The 19,712-nt window shown below is 41.1% G+C and overlaps 1 protein-coding gene across 1 annotated transcript in view; it reads right to left on the bottom strand.

Annotated features, from left to right (window-relative positions):
• F5 (coagulation factor V) overlaps positions 1-19,712 on the bottom strand; it is a 61,835-nt gene that overhangs the window by 19,074 nt on the left and 23,049 nt on the right. Inside the window, exons 9-17 of the mRNA XM_004589313.4 lie at positions 17,579-17,678; positions 15,717-15,928; positions 14,103-14,253; positions 11,882-12,094; positions 9,058-11,287; positions 6,393-6,567; positions 3,956-4,192; positions 2,110-2,320; positions 402-581 (exon numbers count right to left, since the gene is read on the bottom strand). Coding sequence (XP_004589370.2) covers positions 402-581; positions 2,110-2,320; positions 3,956-4,192; positions 6,393-6,567; positions 9,058-11,287; positions 11,882-12,094; positions 14,103-14,253; positions 15,717-15,928; positions 17,579-17,678 — 3,709 coding nt within the window. The remainder of the gene's footprint in view (positions 1-401; positions 582-2,109; positions 2,321-3,955; positions 4,193-6,392; positions 6,568-9,057; positions 11,288-11,881; positions 12,095-14,102; positions 14,254-15,716; positions 15,929-17,578; positions 17,679-19,712) is intronic.

Here is a 19,712-nt window from a genome sequence, read left to right on the forward strand (position 1 = left end):
TCAGGTAATAGAGTCAAGAAGAGTTCAAGAATCTAGAAATGCTAGAAAAGTTTTAATCTCCCTATAAATAAAAAAAAAAGTCTCCAGCTGCCTGAGCCAGTGGGATTTACTTTGCCATCTGTTGAGCCTTGGTATGTGTGACAAATAGTGGCTTGGGAATACCTGCATGGACATAGCAGGTCATGGCTTTAACCTAATGGTAGGCAGACAATCTGAACTTAGCTGACTTTCTCCACAGTCTGTATAAAATTCAGGGATATGGCTTTTCCTAGGACCTAGGCCAGAAACCTGTGTTCTGACCCCTTGGCAAATGAATACACAAACAGGGGCATTAGAGATGCTAAGATTTCTTTACTTCACTGAAGCCTGGAGAGACTTCTCGTTATTACTCAGATCCTTACCAGGCAGAAGGGGCCAGACCCCCAACTGGTGCTGCTGAGTGCCATTTTCCAGCAAGGTCTGGCCATGAAAGTGAACCACATGTATGTCTTTGGAGCTGCCCATGTTCATCAAGTATAATCTCACCCACTCTTGCTCGTACATTCTCAAGCCAGGCAAGTTGTAGATCATCCCATTAATGGCTGAAAGAACAAAAAATTGCAATCAATCAAACATTTGTATAGATTAGAGGGGAGGCTGGTAAGAAGATATGGGACTATCCCTCACCACCTATATTTTTAATTGTTTTGCATTCCTAGGCCCACTTCTTGCCTAGAAAGGACTTTCCAATATATCACCAAGCCAGGAAAAGGCTGAAATAGAGCCCCCAGCTCCTCCTGATGTCACTCCTAGCAGCCCCCAGAAGACGTACGGGTGAGCTCTGGTTCAGGAGTGTCACTCTTTCTTCAGATCTTACCCTTTGCCTGCTCTGCTCTTCCCCCAGGTGAGTTCATGTTACAAAAGTTGTTTTCCAACAAAAAGATGAAGACCAACACAAGCAGATCAAGCAAACTTCAGATGAATAGGATAAGCAAACCAGTGCTGTAGCATCCTACTCCAAGGCCTGCTAAATTCAGAGATCATTCCAGCCAAGATTAGGTAGCCAGCTCTGATCTCTGATACACGAGCCATATGTTGGCACCTCTTCCTCTTCCCAGATTAAATGGCCACCTGGGGACCCAACACTGTGCAGTGTCTTCTTTATTGTTGTTGTTGTTAAGCAATAGCAACTTCCTTCCTATTACACTGAGTCGTTGATCGATTACCCAAACCACAAGTCCTCAGGGACCAGAACACTCCCTCCCAATCATCAAACTTTACAAAAAAGTATTTCCTACTCACTCCACTTATTTTTTTTTAAGTTTCTACTCCACTGACACTTTTTGTTACCCACCAAATCCTATTAAAACTATTTTTGCAATTCAGTGGCCAATGTGCTAGTCAAATTCCTGAATGGATTTCCAAGTGGGCTTTTCCCAGTATAAACTCCCAAGTCTTCTCTTGCTACCATCTTCTCATTACCTGTGACCTAGTTTCCTAGTGTCCTGCCTCAGCTTCTCCTGCGTTCTGGTTGTCGCCTTGTAACTGCTGAGAAAACCATTTTGATTTTGGAAAAGTTGCAAGCTTATTTTGAATTGCAGGATTATGTGGATTGTGTCAGTGTAGGTTAGCGGCTGAGGCACACAGGTTTTTCTGTGTTGATTGGTTGCCTTGGGAGCAGCCTCTGTGTGCCACCTTTGAGACATTCCCCTCCTCCTTTCCCCTGCAGGGTCGCCTGGCAAGTTTCAGCAGTCTTCTGATGGGCCAAGGAGCCAATTTTAATGGCAGCTTCGGCTTCCTCAGAGGATCCGCCAGAATCAGAGATTAAAGTGAACTGGGATGATATTCTACCAGCTCTAACTTTGGACCAGAAATGGTCTCCCAAAGAAACTGTTCAACCCATCTGGACAATAAGTAGCTGGACTCTATGTTTGGTATATGTTTGCAAGGAAAGAATCTTGATTGAATTTGAACTGTAATACTGCACCAAGGTGGAGGAATCCACCAGGGGGGAGGGGCGTGGGGAGGGGTGGGGGGATTCCCAGAGCCTATGAAACTGTCACATAATGCATAATAATTAATAAAAAAAAAAAAACCAAGAAAAAAAAAAGTGAAGTCAAAAGTAAATACCATGAAATTCATGGGAGTTTCTTGCTTCTGAGGAGGTGACTCTCCAAGACCTTTTGGACTTCTTTTCATAGTACCAGCTTTTCTTTTCATCAAAGGTCATAAAGAGTAAGACAAATTCCCTCCTGTCCACAGGCATATTGCTCGACTTATGAAGTGTTCCTTTTCGGCAGATGAGAAGTGGCCCTATCAAGCCTGAGTGGATATCTTTTTCCTGGAAGACAGCAAGAGCACAATATAGGCACCTGACAAAGTTCCTGGAAATGGAATTAAAAGCTTATTGAAATTCATGCATACTTTTTTTTTTTTTGCAAAAGTACATTTTTCCATGAATATTTAAACATCCAGATCTGGCCCAGTCCAAAAGCAGGCACCAAGGAATCCATACTGTTCTTGTGTGTGCATGGCAGGAGCCTAATCACCTGGGCTATCTTCAGGTGCCTTCCCAGGTGCTTTAGCAGGAGGCTGGATTGCAAACCAACACTTCAGTGTGTGACGCTGGCATTACAAGTGGAGGCTTAACCTACGGCACCACAACCCCAGCCCCCTCCAGGAACTTTTCAAAGAACCCTGGAAGTCTTTCCTGCTCAGGATTTTCCTTGCTCATGTGATAAATATGAGACAGAATTAGATCTACAGATTATAAAGATCCAGGAACGTCTTAGAGGTTCTCAATTTAAAAGTTACAAATGAGTAGCCTAAAACTCCTGGAGAGTTATCATCTAATTTTGCTGCATTAGAGTCGTTGGACTTGTTCTTCTGTTTTTCTTTTGAACTGCATTACAGTACTGATGATAATATTATTGCTAATATGATGGGCACTGATTATTGAGCATCACTACTGTAATAAATACTTGGCCTATAGCATATAATTAAATTCTCTTATACTATGTGTGTGTGTGTGTCTATATATACATAGACATCATTCATTAAATAAATGTACTTGGGCCCAGTGTGGTAACCTAGTGGCTAAAGTCCATGCCTTGCATGGGCCAAGATCCCATATAAGTGCCAGTTTATGTCCCAATGGTCCTGCTTCCCATCCAGCTCCCTGCGTTGTAGCCTGGGAAAGTAGTCGAGGATGGCCCAAAGCCTAGGGACCCTGCACCCACTTGGGAGACCTGGAAAAAGCTCCTGGCTCCTGGCTTCAGAGCAACTCAGCTCCGGCTGTTGTGGTTACTTAGGAACTGAATCAGCAGATAGAAGATCTTCCTCTGTGTATATCTGAATTTTCAATAAAATATAAATAAATCTTTAAAAAATAACTAACTAAATAAATAAAGTACCTTCTATTATGCTTAGTTTTCCCAAGGTCATGTCACTACCTAAAGACAGAACAGAAATTTAAATCTATGCCTTGCTTTTCCAAGTATGCCTAAGACAAAGAGATTTTCCTGCTGGGAACAGAGAGGGAAAAGTGCATATATTTACCATGACCAATGTATTATTTTGAAATATAAATAATAAAAATAATTAGTAATTAGAATACACACATATAGATACACAGTATGCAATGAAACAAACTCTCAATTTTTCAGAAGGAAGCTAATACTTGTTCAAGACAATTGCAAATAACTGCCTTCTTTTACAAACATGGGCATTTAAACTTAGGGCCAACTATCTGAATACTCCTTCCTCCTGTTCACTGAAGAGGTGTTTGTCTCTCTGTCATTGGAAGAGATGAATAGACAGTCTCCGGTTATGGTTGTACAGGTGGTTGACCACAACTATTGCGCAATTCTCCTGAAGGACAAGACAGACACTTAACAAAATAGCCAGACCTTTCCATTTGATGGGTCCAGGCTATCAGATCAAGACAATGGCAGAAACATTCAATGGAGGTTCTTACCATGTTCACTGCTGAGTAGTAGGCCCAGGCCCGGCAAGCAGAACCAGGGCTTTCGGGTCCTGCTCGCTCCGTGGCATGCCATACATACGAATAGCTATCATTTGGCTGAATAGCATTATCGCCCTGAAACCAGTCAGGAGATTCATCTTCATAAGTTTTTCCCTCGGAAGATTTGTCATAGGAAAGACCATGGACATGAAGAGAATATGGTCTGGATGCTAAATTCTTAAAACGAACCTAGAAATAGGAATGATCCAAACATATAATTAACACAAATTCAAACCCCAAAATGTCAGCATTACCAGACCAAAGTGGGAACTAAAGAAATTAGCACTAAGATATAGTGACTGTTTACAATTATAAAATAACTTTATAGAACATTGCTGTAATGTTTCCTTTAATTTTTTATAGCCATCTCATTATATCTCATGATCCAAGTACCTTCGGAAACATCAAAATACGTTTATGCTTAGGCTGAAGGCTGGAAAATTGACATTGTCTATAAATGAGATGTTAGTGACAGGCACGGGAGGGTTGAAAGAGAATGAGGCTTGGTCGTGGCTCCTAGGAAGCTTCTAATAAGCTCCAGATGGTGAGAGATTTGCATATGTGAACCCAAGCTTCAGTATGTAGACAACAGGTGCTATTAAAAAAAAAATCCAAGGTGGGATTATATGGGGAAAGATTGGAAGAATTAAGGAAAGCTTTTTGGGGAAATAGAATTGGCCTTTATGAAGTGAATAGAAGTTCAGCAGAGACAGAAAAAGGAAAGCCAAAGAAGAACCAAAACATGCTGTGGGGAGGGATCAGCCAGAGCTGGGGAACAGTAGGGTTCTGGGTGTAGGGAGACGATAGAATGCACAAGGGTGGCTGAGACTTGGTGACAAACAAGATTGGAGAAGACCAGGTTGGAACCAGCTGCTGGAGGGTCTTAAAGGCCAGGTGAGAAGTTTTTATGTCTCTGTACCACCAGACCTATGGAGAAAATCCTTCTAGTTCTTCTTGTCAGTGACTTCCAAAGTTTAAAAACCCCATAACAAAAGAGAAAGAAGATTGTTGCCTCTTGTTGTTTCATGAATCAGTTACAATAATTAATTCTCATATCCCTATTATTTCACTTTTAAATGACAACTGCAAAATTTAGCAATGCCTCAAAAATGTGTTGGGGTCTCTAACACCTTATTTTAGGCCCAAGGTCATTTCCCTATCTTTTTTTTTTTTTTAAGTTTAGAAAGAACGATGAAGTCCATTTTTGTTATCAAAGCCAGCAATATACCTGGAACTGGATAGGAGACTTTTAAGAAAATGACCTGGACTGGAAGGACACTTAAGAAACTTGCTCAGGCTTGGCCCAATGGCTCATTGACTAAAATCCTTGCTTGTATGTGCCAGGTTCTCATATGTCCCAGATGCTGCACTTCTCTTCCAGCTCCCTGCTTGTGGCCTGGGAAAACAGTAGAGGATGGCCCAAAGCCTTGGGACCTTGCACTCATGTGGGAGATCTGGAGGAGGGCCTGGATCCTGGCTTTGGATAGGCTCAATTCCAGCCATTACAGCCACTTGGGGAGCAAATCAGTGGGTTGAAGATCTTTCTCTCAGAAACTCCTTCTATCTGTAAATATGCCTTTCCAATAAAAATAAATAAATCTTTAAACACACACACACATAGTTTGTTCATTTCTGGAGTAACGTGGAGACACATTTGCTTACCTTATTTATTTTCTATAAATTCATTTCTTTCTGTTTAAGGAAAACATCAGGAGATATTTTTAAATTTTTAGAGCTGCCATAAATTCATTTGTCGCTGCCTCTGTTGTGATGAAATCTAACTGAATGGCTCCTGAACATGTTAATTTTCTTATTCGATCTTAGATGGAAGTCACAGTGTGACCTCTTCTACATTATATTGTTTTCAGCACTTTTTGTTTATATTATAATAGATTCGGAGAGGCAGGGAGGGAGTGAGAGCTCCTCCATCTGCTGATTTACTCCTTTGATTCTTCCACACTATCTGAAGCTGATTCAGAAAACAGTAGAAGGCTAGGAATTCAATCTTGGTATCCCAGGTGAGCAGCAGGAACCGGAGATCCTGAGCCATCACCCACTGCCTCCCAGGGTGAGAAGTGGAAAGAAGCTGGAACCAGGAGTCACCGCTTTATGGGATGTGGGTGTCCTGGCAAGAACAGTCTTAACTGTGGGGCCAAGCACTATGCTCCTAATTTTCATCACTTTAAAAAAAATTATGAAATTTCGTAGGGGGGCTGAAGTTTATTGATTTGCTTGGCAAGCAACCTTTGAAAATGAATGGAATCATTTGTTAGTTCAAGAAAATAAATAAATCACTCCTAACTCTCTTGCTACTTTCACTCTCACAACCTGTGTGTTGCTTGTGGAAAAAGTCCCATGACAATTTTGGTAGAGTTCAAAAGATGCTTACTTGAATAACATCATCCACTTCAGCTCTAATGACAGGACCAAGAATGCCAAGATGTTCTTCATACTCTCCCTGAGGATCGCGTTTCGTAAACGTACTGTCTAGGTACTTTCGAAAAATTACTTTTTTATACACAGTATCCTTTGGAATATCATGCGTGTCTTCATTATCCATGTCACTAAAACGATAGCAATAGTATTTGCTTAAAGGAAGAAATCAAAGATGTAGCAAATCGACTCTGAATACAATACCTAATACAGAGAAAGTTTTTAGTGAGGTCTGGATGGAAAATGAAAAGAAACACAATCCAGTAAATATCTTCCAATGCCTCGCTTCAGTATCATTTCCTAGGTAAAGCTTTTTATCATTATTTGTAATAACAGATGTTATAGAGTGATAAAGTTATTTCTTTCAATACTTCTAAAGTGTATGTGGTAACTAAGAGTTTTGGCAGTTATCTGATAATATCTAACTCTTCTACCAGAGTATTAACCTTTTGAGTTTCAGCTGTTGTGCCTGTTTTCTCAAAATACCTTTCCTGCCTCAAATTATCCCGTACATAATACTTATATATTTTTTTACCAACATTTAGATTAATAAGTAAATATAATTGTACTTTAACAGAGAAAGCTAAAACATCAAAGGCATAAAAATGACTCAATGAGACAGTGCCTAAGTTTAGTTAACAAAATTCTGAGACCAATCCTGCAGTCAGATAAGGCACTTTCCTTATATTTGCTTTTGCTAAAAATCAAATTCCCAAGATTTATGACATTGCTTTGAGCAAGGATACTTTAAGAATAGCCTCAAAGCACAAGCAGGAGAAGTAAAAGTAGACACATGGGATTGCATCCAAATGATACATTTATGGAGAGTGCAGGAAATAACGGGACCACCTATGGAAGGGAGAAAACATTTTAAAATCATATATCTGATAAGTAATTATTATCTAGAATACAGTGAACTCAACACAATAGGAGAAAAATCCCAAATAGCTCAGTTAATAAAAGAGGGCAAAGGCTTTGAAAGACATTTTTCAAGAAATGAGATACAAATGACCAATAAATAAATGAACAAATATTCAATATTACCAATAATCAGATAAACAAGCTAAATCAGCAGGAAATACTTCTATCTCTCTACATCTGTTAGAATGGATGTTATAAGAAAGGAGATTTGTGTTATAAGAAAGACAGGAGATTTTTGAGAAATAGGAACTCTTACACACTGTTAGTAATAACATATGGGGGGTTCTCAAAAAAATTAAACATGGACCTACCTTGTGACAATCCATTTCTGGGTGTACAGCCAAAGAAAATGAAACCAGTATGTCAAACAGAAATCTGCTCTTCCAGATTCAGTATATCATAATTCACAATAATAAAGATATGGAATAAATCCAAACACCAACCAACATGAGCAGGAAAAGAAAATGTGGTACACCCTTCTATGGTAGAGCTAAATTTTAAGAAACTTAAAAATCAAAAACTTAGAAAGGAATGTTTATATCAGTATTACCGCAAAAATGGGTCTGACTCCATTTCCTCTGTTAAACTGATGTTTAAAAATATTACACTACTGTGCTTCTAATGATTGGTGGTTGTTCTATGTGAAAATGTCGATTTTTCCATTTGATTTTTGCTTATAGCCATTGTCTGCATTTTCACTAAACTAGGGGTTTTTGCTTGTTGAATGCTTTATTTACGGTGGCGTTAAGCCCTTGACTGCAATTTAAATTAATGGCATGTTATCAAAAGCGAAGGGTGAAGGAAATAGAGCCGGGAGAGAGAGTGGGAGGAGGGGAGGGAATAGTGTTCCATTCTCAGAAGTATATCTGTGAACTGTTTTGAATCTAAAAAATTTTAGAAATATTTTTTTAAAATATGTATATATACAATAAGATACTATTCAACATTAAAAAAGAGAATTCTGTCATTTGCTGCAACATAGATGCTCTTGGAGAACACGATATTAAATGAACTAAGCCAGGCACAAGAGTACGGGTACTGTATGAGCTCGCTTACACAGACTGAGTATCGAAAACACTTGGTATCGGAAATGTGTCAAAATACAGAGTTTTTCGTATGTTGGAATACTTGCATAGTTTTAATAGTTAAACATCTCTAACCTTAAAATCTGAAAGTCTCCAGAATCTGAAACATTTTGTGTGTCAGATTTCAGAACTTTTCAGATTTTGAATTTTTGGATTAGGACTGCTCAACCTGTTCATGGAATCAAGCGACATTGAACTCATACAAACAGAGAGCAGAATGGTGATTACTGAGGATAGCAGGTGAAGGAGGCCAGGAGAATGTTGGTCAACCAAAACAAAATTTTATGTCCTCAGAGATAGATCTAACATACAACATGGCAACACAGCAGCAATGCATTGCAACACTTGAAAATTGCTAAATGGTTAGAGTTTAAGTTCTTGCCACAAAAAATAAGTATGTGAGATAATACATATGCTAATATGCTTGCTTCAATCATTTGACAATTCATATCTACATTAAATGTGCTGTACAACTTCAGTGTACACAAAGCAAAACCCATGGTACACCCATACTGTGGAATACTTTTCAGCAATAAAGTGAACAGACTTGAGAAGCATGGCGGGATCTTGAAGAATTACACCAGTGAAATATAAGGCTATAAAGGGAAAAATTACCTAAATCTTCGCGCAAATTTTGAATAATCCCAGGATATTTCTTCAGCAGCAATGTAGTAATATCTCCTGTTTCCATTTTTGCTGCGAAGGAGATACCATGCTGCAATGTTGTCGGGATTTCTGGAGGAGCTGGTATCTGTCCTAACATCAGTTTTGTAAGGGTCATCGTACGTCACATACTCAGTTTCAGAATAGTCATATTCACTGCTCTGGACCTCCTGCTTTGGAATAATCTCAACATAATCTCCATTATCTCCACTGACACCCACCACAACCAGTGGGTTAAACTCACTAGACGTAGAAGTCTCATCGAGTGTAGGAGATGAAGGAGATGGCATGTGATCAAGGTCTGGATAAGGAAAAGCCTGACCAGATTCTGGAAGAGGTGATGACTGATTAAACTCGGAAGGATAGTGCATCTGATCAAAGTCTGGAAGAAATGACGGTACAGGAAGGGTGGTCTGACTGATGTTTGGAGATGGAGTCGCCTGCTGGCCAAGATCTGGGGAGGAAGTCATTTGGCCAAGGTCTGAGTATGTCGCCTGACCAAGGTCTGGGGGAAGGGCCACCTGGCCAACAAGGTCTGGGGAAGAAGTTATCTGTTCTGTGCACGGGGAAAGAGGCACCTGGTCAAACTCCGGGGAAAGGGGTATCTGGCCAAAGTCTGAGCAGGAGGAGGTCACCTGACCAAGGTCTGGGGAGGTGGCTAATTGGTCAAGGTCTGATGATGTGGTGGTTGTCTGTCCTCTTTCATGTCCCAAGGAAGGGGACATTTGACTATTGTCAGTAGGAAAGGACTCAAGACTAAGGTCATACTCAAGCATCTGTGTGACTTCTGGGGGAGAGGACCTGGGACTGGAGACTGTAGTAGAGTGTTTTGGTTCAGAGTCTTGAGTAGGGAATGTGGGATGGTGTTCCTCTGGGGAAACTGTGTGATGAAGATCTTGAGGGGAGCTTGTCTGCCCAATGTCATTTGGGACATGTTGATTTTGGTCAGGAAGTGTGGCTGTCATGTCAAGGTTCACAGAAGGGGATGTCTGAATGAGGTCCATGGGAAAAGATGTTTCTTTGGGCTCATGAGGCAACAATGAATGACCAAGTCTTCTGTCTGAAAATGTAGCGTATTCCTGCCTTCGAGGGTGGAATCCCCTGGGAGACAAAAGCACATGATGTACCAATTTCTCTTCCCTTCTCTTTTTTCGCGTCTTGATGGAAAAGGGGCTTTTCTTCAGTCCTCTGTGTCCATCCTGCTGTACTGGTAGAGATGTTCGTGGGACTCCAGAAACATTTCTGTGGCTGCTGTGGCTTCTAGGCTTGCTTGTGAGAAGGGTGGCCTCTCCCCCAGGCCTTGAGGCACCCTGGGAGCTGTTTAGCACTTTGTTAGGGGTCACGTCTTCATCAGGATCTTGGATTATTTCATAACTACCTTTCTCAGAAACCAAATGCCATTTCCCATTCAAGATCTTGGATGGAGTCTTTTGTTTTAAGAGTAAGGGATCACCAGGAAGCTTCTCCCAGTGCTCTATTCTGGAAGCAGACGCATTATTTTGGTTTACATGTCTCTCAAATTTATCTGCTAGTAATTTCTTCCAGAAGAACCTATGCTTTGTTGTGCTGTTTCTTCCTGCCTTGGATACCTTATGTTCAGTATGTTCTTGACGTTTGAATTGCTTTGCTTCCAATGGAAGTAACTGTATCCCTGTGATAATTGACTGTGAGTGGTTTTCCATAGGGTCTTCGGAATAAGGGCTGGCCTCTTCAGCAGAAGAAGTAATGGGGTCCTTGTCTAAAGCAGTATGGGGTCCCAGGGGGGACCCAACTGTAGTAGTTACTGAAGGGTCTGTGAGGTTATTGCTCATACCCGTAGTCATTTTATTTGTAGAAGAATTTGAACCAACAGCTATATTTGTGCTTGGAGGAATTAACTCAGAGCTATCCTGTAGGGCTAGGGCAGTAAGATTAACATCGTCTTCCTCCTGGTTCAGCGATGAATTTCTGAATGACCTAATTCCTAAAAGGGAAGCCAGATGATCAGATTCATCCAAATCCTCTTCATCTGCGTTTTCTGTAGAATCATGTATTTTCCGTGTATCCATGGGTGTAGCTGTTGGAGGCCGATAAATCTCATATGAGTCTGCATCATAATCCCGGATGCATTTAACATCCCTGAATCTCAGTCTTAGGTTTTTGCTTCTTGGACTGGAGTTCACAGTAGTTAACATCCAAGTTCCTACGTAAGAAGAACAAAAAAAGTAGCTGAAAGTCTGGGAAAAGTTAAGAAACACCAAGATTCGCTTGGTAAGTAATTTCTGGTGAGTTAGAATCAGGGATATCCAAGTGTGATGTGTTGTAGACTGCTCATCTATAAACTCCACAATTACATAGATGGAGCAACTGAAAACAAACATCTTGAAAACCTTTTATGCTCTTTGCTGTCTCCTCCTTCTCCTCCTCTAAGGTCATAATCAGAATAGTAATCTCATTAAACAGAGCACAGATCAAAGCTATTGTTCAATGGAGATTAGGGAGGCAAAAGAGCTCTTTCAGCACAGACACTCCACGCTTGTTAGAATATATAAACAGTTGAATCAAGAATAAAATGGACCTTGATAATCGCACATATCTTGTTAGCTGCAAGAATTAGAGGGATAATGGGCATATCTACTCCCTCAAATAATAACATTTAGTTATCCTGCAGCGACCAAGGAGATGAACTTGGGAAGCAATGGTACTCAGCAGAGCTGAAGCAGAAGTCCTTGTCAGAATTCCCTGTTGAACACAGAAGAGATTCCGTATCAGTGGCCTCTCCATAGTCGGTTCTTACCAACATTATCCATTGTGACAGTCACAGATTCTCCACGCATGGGGATGAGGGTCAAGGTATCCTCATGTCTCTTGTTATAGATGAAGGAGTGTCCAGTAAAATGAATGGTCAAAATGTCATCTTGCTTCCCCACACTGCAGAAGTGCCACTGGACAGTGTCATCAAAGCAGAACCCCAGAATGGGTATGCTCTCCGGCACATAACCATTGATGGCTGAAAGAGAAGGATGCGTTCAAGTGCCAGGCCTGTGTCCACAAAAGGGCATATGCCTGATCATACCTAAGATAATGTCCCAGGGGAAGTTGGGGATGTGTCAAAACACTGCTTATGCAAAATTAGCTTTCCCAGACCCAAAGTGTTGACCAAAAGATCAAACTTCCCAAATGAGAGCTTGTCTTCTTGGTTAGTAGGAAACAAATGTGAGTCTAAATATGATGCCTTTCACTTGTCCACATTTACTCCGTCCTGTGACAAATGTACATCAAATATTTTGCAATCTGTATTCTGCTTTTAAAGAGATGCTGAAGATTGGTTTAGATTATTATCGAGAAAATTTTATCTGCAGAAAAAGCACAATATGTAGAATTCTTCTTGACATATTAGTCATTGAGTAATGAAAGATGTCCCTAAAAATGAAGATTATTTAGCGTGTTTTCACATCTGTATATTTTAATCTAATCTATACCTTTTATTCAAGTGTCAAATTCATAAATTTTTTCTTTATCCATAAAGAGATACTGCGTTAGGCAATATTTTCACTTAGGTAGCAAGCAAGATAATAAAATCAGAAAAATGAGTATGGTATTTGACATAACAAATAAAAAGTTGACATATGCAATTTCTTTATCCTGTGTCAAAGTACTTGAATTTGAATTCTGACCACTCTGCCTCTGATCTAGCTGCCTTCTGATGAGTACCCTGGAGACAAGAGTAAAGACTCAAGTGCTTGTGTCCCTGCCACCCATGTGGGAGGTCTGGATTTAGCTCCCCGCTGTGACTGAAATCCTGGATGCTACAGACTTTTGGGTAGTGGATATGTAGATAGAAGATCAGTCTGTCTCTCTGATTTTACAATAAAATATGGGAATACTTTTTCTTTATTACAAAGTCAGATATACAGAGAGGAGGAGAGACAGAGGAAGATCTTCTGTCCGATGATTCACTCCCCAAGTGAGCGCAATGACTGGTGCTGTGCCGATCCGAAGCCAGGAGCCAGGAACTTCCTCCAGGTCTCCCATGCGGGTGCAGGATCCCAATGCATTGGGCCGTCCTTCTGTGCTTTCCCAGGCCACAAGCAGGGAGTTGGATGGGATTAGAACCGGCGCCCATATGGGATCCTGGTACGTTCAAGGTGAGGACTCTAGCCACTAGGCCACCACGCCGGACCCGGGAATAAATTTTAAAACATGGAAAATATGATGCCTGTGAGGGCATCGCCCATGTCTTCCTGGGTCATCACTGGAACCTTATCACCCTACAGTGTTGATGATTAACAAATATTCAAGTGGGAGCTTAACAAATGCAGGTTGGATCATAGATGTCTCATTTGTGCATTATCCTAGACACCTTCCTAAACAATTCATAGTTTCACTGTCCACATGGTGCAAGAGCATGTTGAATACTTCAGAAGTGGTTAGACAGGTTTGAGATGTGATACAAAGGTGAAATACACACTGCACGGAAAATGTACAAGATTCTCTTTACTTTTCAATGGGACCGTAAGAAAATTTAAAATTACAATTCCTCTAGCCGGAACTTCTTAATGCTCCTCTCGACTCTTTTCATGCATTGCCTTGCTAAGACTCTTGGGTTCCCATAGTCATTCCATTGGATTTTCAACTAACAAGCCTGCTTTGACTTAGTTGTTTTTTTTCCCCTGTCATAAAAAGTATTCTACCTGATACCCAGTTGAAGAGTTCCAGATACCCAAAACAAGACACTTCTTGTTCTGGCTCACCTGTGCCTTCATATACACACAGCAACACATATTTGGGTTAGGATACCAAAAGGACTCCAGGGATAATAATTTTGACGTCTCGTGTAGATCACAAGCCTTAGGTGCTACAAGGTCATTCAGGGGGTTGTGTCATCTAGCCCTTGGTTTGGAATTGAAGACGAGTTGATCTGTGCTGAGCATGTCCTAATCTACCCCTCGGCGAGTGGGCTCAGTCATTACTTCAACTCCAGGAGTGAAAAGTGACATGAACTGTATCAGACTTACTGCTCATGATATTTGATTCATAAAACTTGGGGTTGTCACGTTTCACCTCGTCAGGATTTTCACAAAACTTGTGGATGTTGTCCTCAAGGTACCAGCTCTTGTTCTCATCAAACACCGCGAACACAGCCTGCTGCTCAATGTCCGCCGCTCTCTAGGAAGTGAGAATGCTGTCAATGATTAATGGCTCGTGAGATTAGTTATATCACTGGGTACGTCTCAGAAACTAAAGGGACATAGTCTTTGAGTTCCTAGATGTCACATCAGGCAGTGATGTGAGTCCATTATGTGCTAAAATTCAAGGCAATATGTAAAGGCAGACAATAGCAGAACAGATCACTCAAAGACAAAATAAGGCACAAACAGAAAAAACCCACTTCATCACAACGAATGTGAAGTGTGCTTATACCTATAACTGGGCACCTTTCAGCACGAGCAATTCACTGACTAAGCTTAACATGTTTACAAAGAGGGCCTGGCGTTGTGATGCGGCCAGATTCTTAAGCTCTAGCTTCTGTTGCCAATATCCCACACCAGATCCCAGGCTTGAGTCCTGGCTGATTCACCTCTCATCCAGGTTTCCTTGCTAATGTTCCTGGGAAGACAACAGAAGAGGATCTGAATACTCCAGACACTGTTCCTCCTGGGAGAGGCAATGATGGAGTTCTCCACTCTCTGCTTCGCTTTGGTCCAGCCCAAGTTGTTGCGGACATCTGGGGAGTGATTCAGTGGATAGAAGATCTCTCTGTTTCTCTATCTCTGCTTCACTAAACACTCTGCCTTACAAATAAACAGATCTTTAAGGAGTTTTACAAAAATAAGAGTTGCAAAGAACGATACAGAAAGGTACAAAGAGGAGGGGCCTGCCTTCCTACTCATTTCCTTTTCTTGATAAATAAATCTGAATATTAGAAAAATCCATTTGAGATTAATCCAGGTGAATATTTGTATTGCTTGCCTTAGGATAAAATCTCTTTGATGATCATCTGGCCTAGCTGGAAATTTTAGGTTAATAATAGATTACTATTTCAATGAAGACAAACACACACCTAAGATCAGTACCTTTGTGCCTAATATTTATACAATTTATATCATTTCTTTTGTGATTTAGTCTCATTGGAAGTGGGTCACTGTGTGGATCTGGCTTCATTAGACATTATGTCTCCAAGTACGATGGTTTTCATGGTATCTCTCCTGTTGAAAACCTTTAACGTTTGCAGGTACATAGCTTGACACATTTTCTAGGGATTATTTCACTGAACCCCCAAGAATCCTTGTAAAAATTTGGGGGGGGGGACATTTCTCATTTGATAACAGGAGGGAAAATGAAGAGAAGTAATATGACTTGCTCATCACATAACTGATACCAGAAGACCTGGAATTTTCAACTAAAAAATGCAGTCATCACATTAGAGATCTGCCTCCTGCAGTAAGATTTCATACAGAGCCGACCAACGATGTAACCAATACAATAATATACAGTATCATACGCTCACCAAAGATGATAGATTAGTGTTTACTGTTATCTAGCAGGAAAAGCCCCATTTTAAAAATCAGACATATCTAATCTGCTCCATTCATAAGAAGATCACATGATGGCTTCCGGGATCCGCTCACCTGTATGCCTCGCTTGTCCAAGGATCTGCTCTTGCAGATGAGTAGCAGCCCTATCAGTCCCGAGGCGATGTCCCTTGTGATGTCCACATCGCTGTAGTACGGTCTCGTTAAACACTGAGCATCCTGTTCTGAGGGCTCATCAAACTCTAGGATGTTCCACTTGTACACATAGGTTTCCCCTGGTTGAACTGCTCTGAGCACAGTGCTATTGCCTAGAAGAAAATATAGTCAAGAATGTTTTCATTTAGAAAGGTATTTAATAACAAATTTCATGGAGGAAGGGATGGGTAAATGATAGATAAAATATGAAATTTCATTAGAACAATTAATATCAGGATAGGAATATTTTCATATTAAATGCCACTTGAATTGGGAAACAACCTCCAGGAGGGGCACAGAACTCCCAATTAGACTGAGCAGCACGTGATCATCAAGCTCTCTTCAATTGAACATAAGGAAAAGACCCTTACATGTGCACATGGAAAAAATCAATTGACATACAAAGGAATGCCAGTTCAACTCACAGGAGATCTCTCACAGGAAACTTTACAGGCAAGCAGAAAATGGAGCGACATATTTCAGATTGCAAAAGCAAAAAAATTGTCAGACCAAAATAACGTACCCAGTGAAGCTTTCCTTTGTCTTTGGAAAGGAAATAAAATGCTTCCACAGTAAAGAAAATTTAAAGGAATTTGCCTCTTCCAAACCTGCCCTACAAAGGATATTTAAAGATGTTCTCTTGACAGAGGAAAGGAATAGTGCCGCCCAAAACCAAAAGCAAATGTAAAGAATATCCCAGTAAAATAACAACAGAACACTAAATCAATGAACAACCTATTGCTAAAATGACAGAACCAGATTACCACCCATTCATATTGACCCTGAATCTAAATAGCTTAAATTCACCAATCAAACATCATAGATTAGTAGACTGGATTAAAAAACGAAACCCATCTATTTGTTCCCTACAGGAGACATATCTCACCAACAAAGATCAACAGAAACTATATCTCACGGATTTTAATTTTTTTTTTAGTTTCATCTCTTCAAAACACTTTCTCATTAAATTATTTACTGACTCAGCTCATATAGTAGCATCATTTTCTTCAAGAAGATTTTTGATTTTCTTTTTCATTTCTTCAGTGACACATTAGTCATTCAGTAGCATGTTATTTAACTTCATGGCGCTGTAAATTTCTATTTTTCTTCCTGTTGTTGATTTTGTATTGTGGCTTTTCATTGAAGGGGATGTATAGTAACTGTGTAATAGAGACAGACTATCATATCCAGATGTGAAGGTTCAATACAGTGCACATCTCTACTTCCAGACCAAACACAGACTCCCAGGTAAAAACCGTTTACTATATCTTGACAATAGGATGCTGTACTCTCTGCCATTGTCCATGCCCACAGTGATGGACATATGACTATAGTAATAATGTAGGAGGACTCGGAAGGGAAGAGGAGACTGAGGAGGGGGTAAGGCAAATCCCAGGGCATATGGAACTGTATCATAGAATGATGATGATGATGATGATGATGATGATGATGATGGTGATAAGAAGAAGAAAAATTTTTTAAAAGGAAAAAAAATTCCACTTGAATTCGAAATTGATGCCGTCATTTAATCCTTTCCCACTAGAGGGCGCTATTACATTAATAAAAGACACCGTATTTGAGCGGATCCAGCAGGATTCCTTCCGTCCAGAAGGTTTGGCTGTGTGACCCAGTAGACTGGATAGTCCTGCATGTCTACTATTGATTGCACTGCTCTGTCACTAAGGAACGAGGACTGCAGGAAAGCATGGGGGGTGGCTCTCAAAGCTCACCAGTTCCGTTCAGTAGAAATGAAATGTGCAAACCTGAGGTGAAGGAAGAGTTGACTCCAGCTTCATAGGGAGACAGTGTCACTCCGTGAGGGTAAATGCTATAGGGGCGGCTGGCCATGTTTTTGAACACGATCTACAAAGTTAAATCGAAGTTGTTATTCCAGGATTTAAGGTGGATTAGGACAGCTGAAACAGGAATTAACTTGGCATATCTGCTTATTGCGCTGGTAGGTGGTGTAGGTATGTGCACGCACGAGGCCCCTTATGTGAGTATGTGCAGGCTCTGGGGAGATTCTTTTCATTTGCATAGCAACCTCTTGCCATTCCCTGACAGGAGTGTCTCCGAGGGTCGCACTCACACATCAGCTGGCACTCTGATGGATAAAAGTCTTTGCCTGCGATGCTGCCATCACATATGAATACTGGTTCAAGACCTGGCTGCTCTATTTCTCCTACAGTTCCTTGCTGATGCACTTGGGAAAGCAGTAGAAGATGGTCCAAGGGCTCCTGGGACTCCTGCCACCCAGGAGAGAGAGGCCCAGAAAGGAGTTTCTAAATCCTGGCCATTGTAGGCATCTGGGGGTGTGAACCAGTGCAGGAGAGATCTCTCTCCTTATCCCTCCCTATCACTCTCTGTGTTCAAAATCAAGAAAATAAAATGTATTTTCTAAAAAGGTTGAAATAGAGGAATCTGACAAGAGAATAGTGATGGGTTGGAATTGGTCCCCTTCCTAAAGTCGGTCTCCACTCTCCGCCCGTTCTCTCAGCTTGAACTGCCCATCGCCTTGCATCTGTTTCTTCATTTTGTAAATGACCTCCTTGGCCTGCAAGCCACATCTCCTTGGACCGCTGTCTAGTGGGCCATCACAACGAGCTAAGTCCCAAGTTCTCAAAAGGAGATTTAAACCAGCCAAGAACACCTTGGAGTGGTTGGAAATAGGTTGGTAGCAAGAGGCATAAAGAACGAATGTTTTCTCACCTTCTTAGTTTTTTTTAATAAATATATATTGTTTAATTTGAAAGGCTGAGTTATTAGGAAGGAGTGTTGAGAAGGAGGGAAGAAGGGAGAGAGAGAGAGAGAGAGACAGACAGACACAGATAATTCTTCCCTATGCTGGTTCACTTCCTGGATGGCTCCAAAGGCCAGGGCTAGGGCAGGCTGAAGCCAGGGTCAGGAGTTTCACATGAGCACAGGAGCTCAAGCACTTGGCCCATCTTCCACTGCCTTCCCAGGCACAATCCAGGAAGCCGGATTGGGAGTGGAACACTCAGGATTCCAACTGCTGCTACGACGGAATGCTGGTGTCCCAGCAGCAGCTTAACCCGCTGTGCCATGACCCTGCTGCCTCGTTTCTTACGTTAGTTTTTAAATGGACAAAACTGGCCGCTTCATCATCATTGCTGACACATGAGTCTTAGTTAGATCCTTTAATCTTCAAACGAGAAATTATTACCTTCTGCTTTTTGATTGCCAAAGCATTGAATCAGTGGGTTGTCTGTATTCTAACACCTTAAGTTTGCAATCTTTAATTGTCTGCAGTGTAGATCTTGCACAACATGGATGTCCTAGAACATTGAAGGGGAATTGTAGGAAAACTCCTGGCTCCTGATAATATATTAAAAATTTACCTTCCTCAAGAATCAAGGATTAGAGAGCTGCAAAGGCAGCCCCATTCAAGAAATGTTTTTACCCAGCAGCATTTACTGTTACAGTCTCAGCTATGAAGGGAACCAGCAAAGAGCTATGCAGCTTTATATTATTGGAGTGCGCATGTGGCATAACTGCTAGAACATCTTTTGGGATGTCCACACCCCAGACCAGAGAGCCTGGTTGGAGTCCCAGCTGCGCTTTTCGTCCAACTTCCTGCTAATGTGCAGCTTGGGAGCTAGTCGGTCATAACTCCAGTACTTAGATACCTTTCATGTGTGCAGGAGATCCATATGGGATTCAGGGCTTCTGGTTGGGGTCTGGCCCTGTTGGAGCTGCGCTGGTCCTTTAGGGAGTGAACTTGTGAACAGGAAATCTCTGTCTCTTCCTTTCAAATTCAATGAAAGCGAATTTTGAAATTAAAACTCTAGCATAGCTATTATGGAAATTTTGGCAAGAATATCATCTGTTTTGTCACATAGCATCCCTTTTTGAAGCCTTAGGCCTCAGTGGAGGGAA

This window comes from Ochotona princeps, chromosome 2, assembly GCF_030435755.1.
Source record: "Ochotona princeps isolate mOchPri1 chromosome 2, mOchPri1.hap1, whole genome shotgun sequence".
NCBI lineage: Eukaryota > Metazoa > Chordata > Mammalia > Lagomorpha > Ochotonidae > Ochotona > Ochotona princeps.